At 40.3% G+C, this 13127-nt stretch overlaps 2 protein-coding genes across 2 annotated transcripts; one reads left to right on the plus strand and one right to left on the minus strand.

Annotated features, from left to right (window-relative positions):
• Positions 1-419: 419 nt before the first annotated feature.
• Positions 420-2096, minus strand: LOC146232719 (aerolysin-like protein). The gene has a single exon (XM_084690613.1). It carries the CDS (start codon positions 2094-2096, stop codon positions 1161-1163), a length of 936 nt encoding a protein of 311 aa, XP_084546739.1. The 3' UTR covers positions 420-1160.
• A 6693-nt stretch (positions 2097-8789) lies between these two features.
• Positions 8790-10505, plus strand: LOC146232720 (hemagglutinin/amebocyte aggregation factor-like). Its single transcript, XM_084690634.1, has 5 exons — positions 8790-8948; positions 9132-9210; positions 9574-9762; positions 10021-10173; positions 10368-10505. The coding sequence occupies exons 1-5, from the start codon at positions 8891-8893 to the stop codon at positions 10411-10413; spliced, it is 525 nt and encodes a 174-aa protein (XP_084546760.1). The 5' UTR covers positions 8790-8890; the 3' UTR covers positions 10414-10505.
• Positions 10506-13127: the final 2622 nt, after the last annotated feature.

A 13127-nucleotide genomic window follows, 5' to 3' on the forward strand; every position in this document is an offset into this window, starting at 1 on the left:
TAAACCTGTCCCTGATTGTGTCATTTTTGGGGGTCATTCAAGGTCAAAGCATGAGTGAGCTACGTGGTTACTACGGTACACATACCCATACATACACACATATAGGCTATATACAGTTCTATATTCAAACATACTAGTGTACATGCTTATGGTCACCTGTGTTGTCTTTAATAAAGAAATAAATGGTCAAATTGTAATTGTAGTTCCAGGGCATCACTTAGTGGTCACTTTTATGAACTGCCCCTGTGGAAAAAGACAAAATAAACAAACACCTTCACGGGTGTCCACAATAGTAGAAAAGCTTCTCACGTCAGGTTCATTTCTAAAATTAGGATCAATTTGGAAAACTAAGTAGGTGTCCTTTGGAAAATTAGCTTTTCATGAAGAAAAATATCACAAAGAAAATTTGAATTGCTAGATTTTATTGATGGATTGTTTTACAAAATGATTAGAACAGCAACTGAGTAGACTTCCACATGCTGTGGAAACTCAGCCACACCACACTTTTTTAACTGATACACAAGGCAAGCACGAAGGCTCAAACACCAAATACAATTTGGTCAAGCACTTCTTTTAATGACTGAAATCATAGAGGTGAAATTGCCTATCAATTTTCTAGTTGTCTTACATGAAGTAACATTGATATGAACAGGATTTTATACACCCTCAGAAGTTCTACTGCAACAGCGGACTTTAGGATTTGACACGTCATTTCAAAAAGCAATGTTTTTTTTGTAGTTGATTGTATTCTATTTATACAGATTTTTTGCGGGGTGATATCATTACACATTGAAATCAACGATTTATGTCATTTTGAAAAACAGAAAAAAATTCATTAAAAATGTGTTTGGAAAACTGTAAAAATATGCTTGACTTCCCTAAAAGTCACCATTCTTCAAACGTAATCAAATAGTTCCCCATGTTGTCCCATGGTCTCTTTCACAAGTTATACACATCAGTTTAAACTATGGTTTCTTTGATGACATTGATTTGTCCTCAGATAACTATTTTAGACATAGAAATTATTCTTATGACTTATACAACAACCTATCAAATGGCCATCACATAAATCATTGTGAATCTGCCTACGCAACAGTTTAAGAATTTTACATTTACATTTTAGCAGACGCTCTTATCCATAGCGACTTACAGTAAGTTTTTTACTTTGTAACTACTTTTACATCTGTGTAAGTGAGACCATAGTAGGTTCCACTGGTGTTAAACTTCAGAACACTGTTATTGAGGCAGGTAATTTCCACTGTGGCAGTGTAAGGGAGATCAACTGTAACTCTACCAATAGTGACGTCAACATGTACGGTCTTCCCAGCAGGAACACTAACCGGAAAAGACAGAGTCTCAGTAGTGGATGTCTCTTCTTCTAAGGTATGTTTGCTTTCTGTTCCCACTGTGAAGCGAAATCCAGTAGATACGTCTATTACCTCTGGAATTCCTGCTTTCACCTCAAAGTTAAAGCTTGTTTCTAACTTGTTGGTCACAGACCACGATGACTTTTTGGTGATCTTTTTAGATGTTTCCAGTTTGTATTCTTGAGTGACAGTAGATTTGTTTTCGTAGGTCATGGACTTGATTTCCTCAACAGCCACCTGTGGTATTACATCATGAAGTGTGGGATACTGGACATTCTTCAATTTGGTAGACTTGATGGTATTAATAAATTTGAAACCTAAGGCATCAATGTCTGAACCAGACCTTCCACAAAGTCCAATGCAGATCCCAGAGCCAACATCAATAGGGTACTCAGTTTTCAGCCCCCATTCTGTCATTTGAGCAGAGAACTCCCGTGAGGAACTTGTTCGGAATTTTATAGCACCCAAACGTGTTCCAGCACCATTTCCCCACAGTGAAAGCTTGGTGATATGCTCTCCATCTTTGAACTCAAATTCAGAAAAATCACCTGCAGGATTTCCAAATTCTTGGTTTTGACCATCAGTAAGCCAAATCTTCAAAGCCTTCACCCGCGAGCTCACAACCCACACCCATATCTTTTTCAGTGTTGCTCCACTGTTGGTACCACTGAAGTCAAAGGCAGAACCTCCTTGTCCTCCAATAACTAAGATGGGTGAAAGGTATGACATTCTTGATGTGATGTGAATCTTCAAAAGAAATGGAACACATTAATACATATTACAGGAATCTATATTTTATCGAAAAAGAAATCTAGCATTTTCTCAACTCATCTAAAATGTTTCACCTGTGCCAACAACGTGTCTATAGACAACTCCAGATATTTAAAATGTATTTTGGCATTCACTCTGAAGGCTAACATAAAGGGTTTTTGTTTTTCTGATAACCAAATGGTGATTACAGCCTTTCAGCATGGAAACACCTGTAGCTTTGGAAAGTAACAAATCATCAACCGGCCAGAATCAAGTATTTTAAACTGCTCATTGCATTTCAATGAACTATACAACAATGTGCGCGTACAACAGCTAGCAATGTATTGTCTTGTCAAAAGCCCCAACAATACATTATTCTTAATAAGGAAGAGCTATAGTGCATTCATGCCATTCAGTTTTGTTCGTTAATTTACTCATTAATATTATGAAGATGGCTAGATACACAGCATGGCCATTTTTGGTGTGGTTTTGTCTGAACTTAAAAAAAGAAGAAAATTGCTGTTAAGTTAAATGGATTGCATAAATTTGCCAATTAGATAGGCCAACACGTTGTATTTTGCTGTCATGTTGAAATGCCATGTTATTAGGATTTATGACATTTCCATAAGTCACTCAATTCACGATTATACAAAACTACAGGGTGGCACATATTTGACCTATTAACTAACCATGGTCCAAGTTATTGATTTAGGTACAAAAAGTTTAAAACACGCATATCCAGTCCACCTACTAAAATGACAAAAGATGATATTCAAATATATAGACAACAATAAAGTATGAACACTGGCTTTCTGCTTCCATGAAAAAGGCAGCAATTATTTAGCAAAGTGGAAGGTCTTCATAATAAAACATTTAAAAAAAAACTAATATAGCTACTTACAGGGCCGTTGTAAATAAGTAGCAAAAGTTGTGATGTTCCTCACCAGACAGATTTTTCCAGATAACAGCTATACAATAAACGAAATCCATTAAATAGAGTTGTCCCTGCCCACATCTACCACCTTCTTGTAGAGAAGTAGTGGATGCATAGGCAGAAATCCCGGGGGGGGCAGGGGGGACACGGCCCCCCAATCCTGGGAAAAATAGGATTTGTCCCCCCCAATAAATCACTGTAAACATAAGGAAATTGTAATCATATTGATAATATACATTTAACTTATTACAATGTAGGCTATGTGTTACAGCAGTCATTTTGGTGTCCCCCTCTGGAATTGCTCTTGAGAAAATGTCATATAATTGTCCCCCCCAAAATTGATAGCAGATTTTCGCCACTGAGTGAATGTGTCACAGACACACACCCAAATACACAGACTCAGATATGGTTCTTGGAAACTACCACAGAAAGACCTGATTAGGATCAGGTTTGCGATATGATCAGGCACCACCCTTAAATGATAACACCATCTCTCAACAGATGAAAGGTTAAACTGTTAATTATTATAAGACCCTTTGTTGTAAAATTACGACGTGACTTTTAGCTTTTTAATTGCTCATTTCTTTTTTTTGAAACAGCATTGCAAGGCAAGACAATAGGATCCATTGGCTATGTAAATGTGGTCTTTAAAAATAAATCTTATTTGCAAATGTTTTTGGGAGAGCGAAAGGTGAGGTGTAATTTTAAACCGGGTCCTACAGGGTTAAGAAACATCACAGAAAGACCTGATTAGGATCAGGCTGGCAATATTATCAGGCACTACCCTTTAATATTAACGCCATCTGTCAACAGATGAAAGTTTAAACTGGAAATTATTATTTAAGAATCTGGCTGACGTAACTTTAGGACTTTGCCTGCCAGTTTAATCATCTGTCAATGGCACCAGTTAATGTTTAAAGTGTATTTGGTGTATAGCAACTTTTGCAGAACCAGGTCACAAAGTCCTTCACAAAAAAACTTTAAAATGGAGAAAGACAAGAGTTTTCATGGATGTAGCCTACTTACATTTTACATTTAGACAAATCATTAATTTGCTCCTCACTGCCTCCCACCCTGGACCCTATGCAGTTTGTATACCGGTCCAACAGGTCTACAGACGATGCCATCGCACTGACTATGCACACCGCTCTCTCCCACCTGGACGAAGGGAATATGTATGTGAGGATGCTGTTCATTGACTACAGCTCAGCAGTCAATATCATCATCCCCTACAGACTTGTCTCCAAGCTTGAGGACCGGGTACTAAGCACCTCCCTATGCAAGTGGATCTTCAACTTCCTGACGAGGAGGCCACAAGTGGTGAGAATCGGTGACCACAACTCATTCACACTGATCACCAATACAGACACCCCCCAGGGCTGTGTGCTTAGCCCTCTCCTGTTATCCTTGTTCACACATGACTGTGCGGCAACGGACAGTTCCAACCTCCTCGTTAAGTTTGTTGACGACACAACCATTGTGGGCCTCATCTCTGACTGAAGAGTCAGTCTACAGAGAGGAGGTTGATACCCCGACATCATGGTGCCAGGGCAATAACCTTGAGAGAGAGGAAGTTTCCGCCCGGAAACGCCTAACAGTGCGTGTCCACTGCAGCGACCGATGCGAGCGACAACAAGTTTTCCATTCATTTTCTATGGAGTCAGGCGAATCGCTTGCGTGGTGCATTGTGGGTAGCGACGCGACGCGATTCAAGCGATTCGAGTTGAGATTTTCTCAACTTTATGCTAATGAGGAGCGATTTTCGCTAGCGATGGCCAATCGGAGTGTTTTCTTGTTTCTCGTAACGTAGAAACCATGGTAAACATTTGTAGCTTTCTAGGTTTCAAGCTGGAGGAGAAACTAATTGTTTGTGTGGCTGCTTACCCAGTCCTGTACGATACATATCTGTATTCGTACAGAGATGTTAATACAAAAAAACGATGCATGGCGCAAGGTTTGCCGAAGTTGTGGGTGCTTGTCCTTTCAAATTCAGTTTAGTCACATTACGTAACTTCGTTCTGTCCTAACTAGTTTAGTTAGCTAGCCGGGCTGGAACTCCCTATCGTATCGGCAGATTACCAGAGATTGAGGAATATAGTAAAACGTTTTTTTACACATGTCAGCGTGTATGTCTACAGTATTAAACAGTTTTATATTTTGTAAACAAGTTGTATTTTGATCGATGTTGCAACTACGTAAACCCAAGTCTGCACACTTGGCCATGACAACTACAACAGTGACTTTAAAGAACTACATTCTACATTAATCTGTTTGAAACGCCCCCGAGCGTGGTGAACTGTGGGAAGGCAAGCGATGGCAAGCGATTCGCTCGCTGCAGTGGACACGCACAGGAAGCTCCTGCGAGCTACTATCAAAATACAATGTTGGTTAGCTAGTTAGGTATTAGTATGAAGTTGGTGTTCACAATTGCAATACTAAAAAGGGGTGCAGAGACAAATACATGCAGTAATATCAGGCTGTCTGGCTGTCTGGCTTGGAGTTTTGTGAACTTCCCTTGCACTGCGATTGCGATTGCCTCAATATTGTGCGCGATTAGGTTTTACTGCCAACTTAACATTCCTTAATGTAAGAGGCAATGCGCAGTTGTTGGCAATATACACCTGTTGTTACTATTCAAGTCAAGTGTATTTTATTGTCATTTTCAAATACATATGGTTGTAAATAATAAAAACGAAACAGAGTTTCCCCAAGACCATGATGCCATATTAAAAAAGCATGACAGTATGGTGCCAGGCTCAACGTATATGTAGCCTACAGTGACAGGACAGAATGTATAGTGACAGGACAGTATGTATAGTGACAGTACAGTATGTACAGTGATTGGAGGTAGCAGTTATTAAGTGACAGGTTCTCGTGCAAATATATTGTGATGCCAATTTGTTGAGCGGTCATCTTCCTTGTATAGACCTACAAAAGTGAAATACACAGCCAAGGTGACATAAATAAAGGTTCATCGGCTGTCCTTCACATTCACACACTGTTGTCTTTATACTTAACAGATCATCTATGATGTCCCAAAGGCCCAACTCATTTTCAGGTCAACTTCAGATTTCTCGTGTTAACAGTCGGGACACTGGTTGGAAATCTCTTTGTGTGTGGTGTCCTGTCTTTGTCAAATCATGGCACACCACACACTGTAGGAGCAAAATGGCTAAATCTAGGATTTTTTGTCTTCATGTGTGTGGTCTCTCACAGTTTAAAGATCTTATAAGATCAAAAAAATAGTTTAGTGTGTCCCGAGCATTAGGTTTGAGATCTAGGTTGCTCTAGGTTGGAGTATGGTTTGTTTATTCTTTTCATACATTTGGTTAAATTTGCAGAATAAGAGTCAGTATAAGAAAGAAGTATGACATCCGCTAGCTTAAAGATTAATACTTTTCTTACTGGGTGCAGTCAGGGCATAAAAACCCACAAATAAATATAAATAATCTTGATATTACTGTCCAGTCTTACTTTTACCGAGCCACACTTATATGTTATGCCAGGTTGCTTTGCGTTGTCTTGTCCTAAGAATTTCAGTGCCCAGTCTGACCCTGTGTTGTTCTATGCATCTGACAATAAAATATTGAACTTGAACTCTTTGTCACAGTGCAGGGGAGGACCCAAATTCAGGGAGAGAGGCAGACAGGATTCCAAGAAACAAATCGTTTAATCTTCTCAAACTGGGAAAAGGCTGGGTACTGACAGGTCATTATGACAAGGTCAAGACAAGGACAGGACACAAAATAGGAACCTAAATAGACAGCCAAACAAGACACAGGTGGACACAATAACACTAACGAGCGAACAGAAACGAACGCAGAAATCAACAAGACCATAAGACAGAACACAAGGAAACAACAGGGTAGCGAAAAACAGGACTAAACAATGGGGGCACGACCGTGGCCTTGACACTCTTTGCATAACAGCGATTTAATTGGGTGTGCTTGTGTCAGCAAGGCACACTATCTTATCTCACACATATATTTATTTCTTTATTGGGTGTGCTTTGTTGAGGTACAAATTTGGGGGGGGGGAGTAGGGGGGGCAGAGGTCAGATGACCTAGAGGTCTGATGATGTTGATCGGGTGCAAAAGGATACATCCTCCGAGCAAAGGGATACATCCTCCACCGCCTAAAACCGGTTCTGTCTCCTCCTCTAGACCCACAGAGTTGTGTGACCTAATGTACCTTTCATTAGTGTTGACTCAAGAGTTGTCAGGCCCATTGTACCCTCTCCTTGTCCCATGGTGCGGTCATGGTGTGGTCCTCTCGTCCCCCGTCAGTATGCTGACTTATTGCAGTCCTCTTCTCACGAAAAGATACATTCTCTTGAGAATTACCCCTTTCTCCGCTTCTCTCAGACATAGTCACATGCTGGTACTTCATCATATGTTTGGAATATATGTTCATCATTATCATCACTTATTTTATCTGAAGCATTGATTATATCTGGAGTACATGTTCAGCATTGTAATTACACATTTTGGTATATCTGAAGTATTGATTGTCTTTTTATGTAACAGAGACATAGAACATGAAATAGCAGCATAGATTAGCAGCATAGATTTCATTCCTCCACAGCTGCAAGGCACGCTGTCATCTCTCGCATTCTCGTTGGCTGTGCTTGCATCAGCAAGGCACACACTGTTATCTTAAGTATTATTTTTTTGGGTGTGCTTGCATTAGCAAGGCACACACTATGTTATCTCACATATGTATTTATTAAGCATGCTTGCCTTTGCCAAATGCCACAATTTTTTGTAATCTCACATATATTTATTGGGTGTGCTCAAGCCTTTTGGCGAGGACAACCATTGTTCTCTCTCATATATATTTAAACTTGAATATTTGCACTACATAGACAACGTTGGTGTAAAAATGTCCGTCTTGGTCCCGATTGAATTGCTTGTATTTGCGCGAACGTTCCGTAGCATGGTTTAGGCTTGAATTATGTTTTTGTGTGTTTTTGTGCTGCGCATGTGTTGTCAAATTCATGAAGATGTTTTTTTTAATTTGCTTGTGTTTTGTCTATTTGCATGTGTTTTCTTAAGGTGCAGCGGGTTTGCACATGTCGGCCACCGTACACTACACTGAAGTTGCTGTTCATTCTCATTGTCAAGGTCCCATACTGTGACTGGTTTTTCTGGCAATTCAGTAATCTTTCATAGGCCATCAGAATACATCAATGTTTTTCAGTGATCTTTGGTCATTTTACATACCTTTTGAAAAAAGTCGTACCACCTCTTCTGTCTTGGGGCTGGCCTGTTGCCTGCATCAGCAACCTTTCAGTCACTAGTCCAACGCTTTAACCACTCGGACCACCCTGCCGCCCCTTGAAATGCTGACTACAGGAATGTCCACCAGAGTTGTTGCCAGAGAATTGAATGTTAATTTCTCTACCATAAGCTGCCTCCAACGTTGTTGTAGAGAAGTTAGCAGTATGTCCAACCAGCTTCACAACTGCAGACCACATGTAAGCATGCCAGCCCAGGATCTCCACATCCGGATCCTTCATCCTTGCGGATGGATGGGCCTACGCCCTTCCAAGCTAACCCATGGCTGAGCCGCCGCCCAATCATGTGAAATTCATAGATTAGGATTTCAATTGACTGATTTCCTTATATTTTACTGTAACTCAGTAAAATCATTGAAATTGTTGTATGTTTTTTTCAGTTCAGTATAACTTGAATTGCACCTGCAATGCACCTGCTCAAACATTGAGATTTCACACGTATGTTGCCTAACGTTCAGCAAGGACACAGATTGCGTCTGTCTATAAATTGAGCACCAACCTTGCTGATTTGAGTTTTTTCTCCTCAAAACCCTCTGAAAAGCCATGAAGAGAGCCAACGTCTTTATTCTGCTTCTTGCTGGTGTGTTGGTCAACGGAAAAGGTATGCTTTATGTCACGTGTGAGGTTGAGGATTAAAGCCTGAGCATATGTGTAGCAGATAGCAACTCAAAATGTGGACTTAAATTTTCTGTGTGTGGTCAGAAATCTTTTTTTAAAAGGAGGAGGTGCTGATTACTACGGTAATCAATTACGTTTTTCTTGTGCCATTGTTTTTGTGTTGCAGACCTCCGCTGGCAGAACAACCATGACGAGCCGTTATTCTTTAATTGCCATTCAGGACAATCTATCTCTCACATAGCGAGGTGATTCCTTACATACCGTACAACCAATCTTCTGCAAAACCTGAATTCTGCACTGACTCACAAGCACAGATTTCCAAATCAAAGTGTGCTTTTTACTGCTGCAGTGCTAAGTTAACCCTAACCCTTTCTCAAACCATAGCAAGCTGTTGCATATTACAGAGTTACTGTTGATTCAGACTTACAATTTTCCATTTTGAGAAATTAAATTGTGGTTTAGCTCTGTATTTTGGATTTAGGTTATTGCAATTTCATTCTGGACAAATTTCGTTGGGCAACAATAAAACCGTCAACCTGCATAACTGTTTGTTTTCGTATAAATTCAACTATTAATTGGTGCATTGTAATGTATTTATCCAATTTTAGTGAGCATCACAACAAACATGAAGACCGTGTGTGGGACTTCAGGTGCAAAGCCACGTTTGACTCAGCAACTACCTGCTTCACATCTTCCTACGTAAATGGCTTCGACAAACCTTTGAGCTACCAATGTCCAACCTCTCAGGTCATCACAGGGATGCACAGCTATCATGAGAACAAGCATGAGGACAGAAGGTGAGATGTAAATGAATCACTAATCACATGAAACAAATACAAATCTTCAAGAAATGACTGTCAAATCAAACAAAATAACTAGGGCTTTACAATGATGGTGACATTTAGAGACATTTGGGGATTGAATGGTGTAAAATCTTCCTAGAGGTGACACGGTTGACGGAGGCACTGTTTTTGTTGAACAACCCTATAATGTGAATTGCAAGGTCAATACAAAACATATATCATAATTCAAACTTAATTTCCACCATTGTACAGATGGAAGTTCACCTGCTGTGGAGCCAGCAACTTCTGTACTGATACCTGCCAGTGGACAAACTACGTAAACTCATTTGATGAGGCCTTCGCTTTTGATGTCCCACCAAATACCTACCTGATTGGAGCTGAAAGCTACCATGAAAACAAGCATGAGTGAGTATGATTATTCATTGGTACTGTATGCTAATGTCACAGATTCCAAGTATTTTCTCTGTGTGTGTGTGTGTGTGTGTATCTACTGTATATGTGTCATATTTTTGCTTTTGGATTAAACAACCTTCAGCAAAGGATGAATTGACTACAAAACTAAGAGGAACAAAATGTCTGTTTGTCTTGTGTACTTTCAGAGATCGTCGCTGGAAATACCAATACTGTACCAGAAGGTCATGCTGAATCTATAACTGATTCTTCCAACAATCAGATTATTTTATCCATTGTTGTCTCTTGATAATCTTGAAAGAAATTCATGATTAAAGATAATTGCATTAAATTATTGTGTTTCATTTCACGTTTAAATGATTGATTGTGCTTGGTTTTTGGTAAGATATAATCTCTATACAGTACTACAATGGACGGCAAATGGTTATCTCAGACAATAATTACTAAAACATCTATTGTTTGCTTCCCTTCTGTTGTAAACGTAAAGATTTTAATTTGACCTTTTTATTATTTGTATGCACTTAATCACAAGATATTTTTATACAGTTGATCATTCCTGTTTCTGAACTCTCTGAATTCAGCCTGTCAGGGTTGTGACCCTTTGTTGGCCACCAGAGGCCTTCGCTGTGTTTTCTTGGTTTTGGTTCTGTTAATCTGAGGCCTGTTCCATAAAGCGAGTTTACCGAATAAACCAGACTTATGTCAGTTAGTCGGACTCATTTCTAGTTCATTCGGTTCCATAAAGCCAGCTCAACGTAGTTCCAACTCGGTTACTATGGCAACTTAGGCTGCAAAACTAGTCTGGTCAGGGTCAGACTAACTGTCAGGCTTAGCGTGACTTGGTGCTGAAGCAGACGTTCCTGTAACACTGACCCTAACGGGAAGAAGTCACGTGGCCGTGTGCATTGCATTTGCCGTGGTGGATTGTATGATCCATGTTTTACCTCTTGGGCTGTTTAAGAATTGGGTGCACGCGCAATTAGCTTGACTACTTAAATCTGACTTGAATTAGTAGGATTGCGTGAGCTGAAATTACACGAATTAAACGTATTCAAGTCTGGTATAGGACTTTAGGTCTCCTTTTTTGAGCGGCCTTTATGGAACAGGCCCCTGTTCTTATTAGGACATTGTTTTCACCGGTGCCTTGTTTGTTCTGTGCTTTTTAAGTGGCTTGGATTCTCAGTTCTGTGCTTAGTTTTTTTCACATGCCACAGTGTACTTTAGAGTTCCTTGGTTATCCTTGTCTGTTTTTTGTATATTTTCTGCTTCCAAGAAAAGAAGGAAGGACGCATACTTTGAGCATCAGTCGTCTGCTTTTGGGTCTACACTTGCATCCATGACACAGAAACTTACTTACACAATTCTGTACATTGTACTGTATTCAAACACAAACTTGACATTTTACTACATTTACAGTATGCACACAAAATAATCACACATATGTATACATATACACACAGCATTGGACATTATAACATTCAAAACATGTCACACTAAAATATTGTGTCCCCTCGCTGGGATGTTAATAGATAAGCATTGGGGTGTTTACTAACAATACACAGACAGTTGTGGGTTACTGTCTACGCCTAACTTAGAACAGTAAAATGCCTAATGCCACTGCTAGCATTAGGCATTAGCTAGTAGCTAGGTGCGCTGTTTTGTCTTGTTTTGTCTTATAATTCAGTGTTCTGCCAAGATTTCCGGGGTTCTCTAACAAGAGAAGAACTTCTAAACATCAGGACTACAACTCCTGTGGATTTATTTCCCACTTTTCTGCTTCCAGCGGCAGAATTAGTGGGAATTATAGTCAAAGCCGCCCTCGGCTTGGTCCTAGCAGCGAAGCGCCGTAGAAGAGGCAAACGAGCCGGTGCACTGGTGCGACTCCGTCGGCGTGGGGCACGTACAGTGTTACCGGGGATATTTCTCTCCAACGTGCGTTCACTGAGCAACAAACTGGATGAACTTCAGCTACTGGTGTGGAAAAACAGAGACTTTCATTCATCTTCCATTTTGTGCTTTACGGAGACATGGCTGAGTGAACTGATCCCAGACTCTGCGCTACAGCTAGCGGGTTTCAAACTGCTGAGAGCGGATCGTGACCCTGTGCTCTCTGGCAAAACGAAAGGTGGTGGTATTTGTTTTTACATTAACAGTGGCTGGTGTGAAGATGTGCAGTGATTCTGCAGCACTGTTCTCCTGTTCAGGAATCATTAACTGTAAACCTTTTTACTCGCCACGTGAGTTTGCTTCATTCATACTGGTCGGCATCTACATGCCCCCTCAGGCTAGCGCCAACGAGGCTCAACGTGTGCTCGCTAACCAGATATTGTGCGTGGAGCACCCTCACCTCCTCCATCACCACCTGGTACGCTGCTGCCACTGCCAAGGACAAGAGCAGGCTGCAGCGTATCATCCGCACTGCAGAGAAGGTAAATGGCTGCAATCTGCCTTCCCTCGAGGACCTGCACACCTCGAGGACCGTGAGATGGTCAAAGAAGATTGTGGCTGACTCCTCCCACCCTGGACATTCCCTGTTTCAGTCCCTCCCCTCCGGCAGAAAGCTGCGGTCCATCAGGACCAAAACCTCACGCCATACAAACAGTTTTTTCCCTTCCGCTGTTGGCCTCCTCAACAAGGCCAAAGCTCACACTGACTGAATGTCCTTAAAAACTTTTTGCACTACACTCAACTCCTGTAATATTTGTATTTTATATTGTAAATTGGCAACTTATATTCTACTTTATTGTATATTCTATTTTATTTTAATTTTATTCCACTTAGTACTGCTAGTTTATGTATCCTTAGTATAGTTAGACCACATATTTAAATTTAAGATTCCTATATGTTTACTGTATGCACCTTCCTGCCAAAGCAAATTCCGTGTCTGTGCAAACTTTCATGGCGAATAAATCCCATTCTAATTCTGATTCTGATTCTAACCTAATACT

Source organism: Hypomesus nipponensis, chromosome 24 (assembly GCF_054491055.1).
Source record: "Hypomesus nipponensis isolate SF chromosome 24, ASM5449105v1, whole genome shotgun sequence".
NCBI classification, from domain to species: Eukaryota; Metazoa; Chordata; class Actinopteri; order Osmeriformes; family Osmeridae; genus Hypomesus; species Hypomesus nipponensis.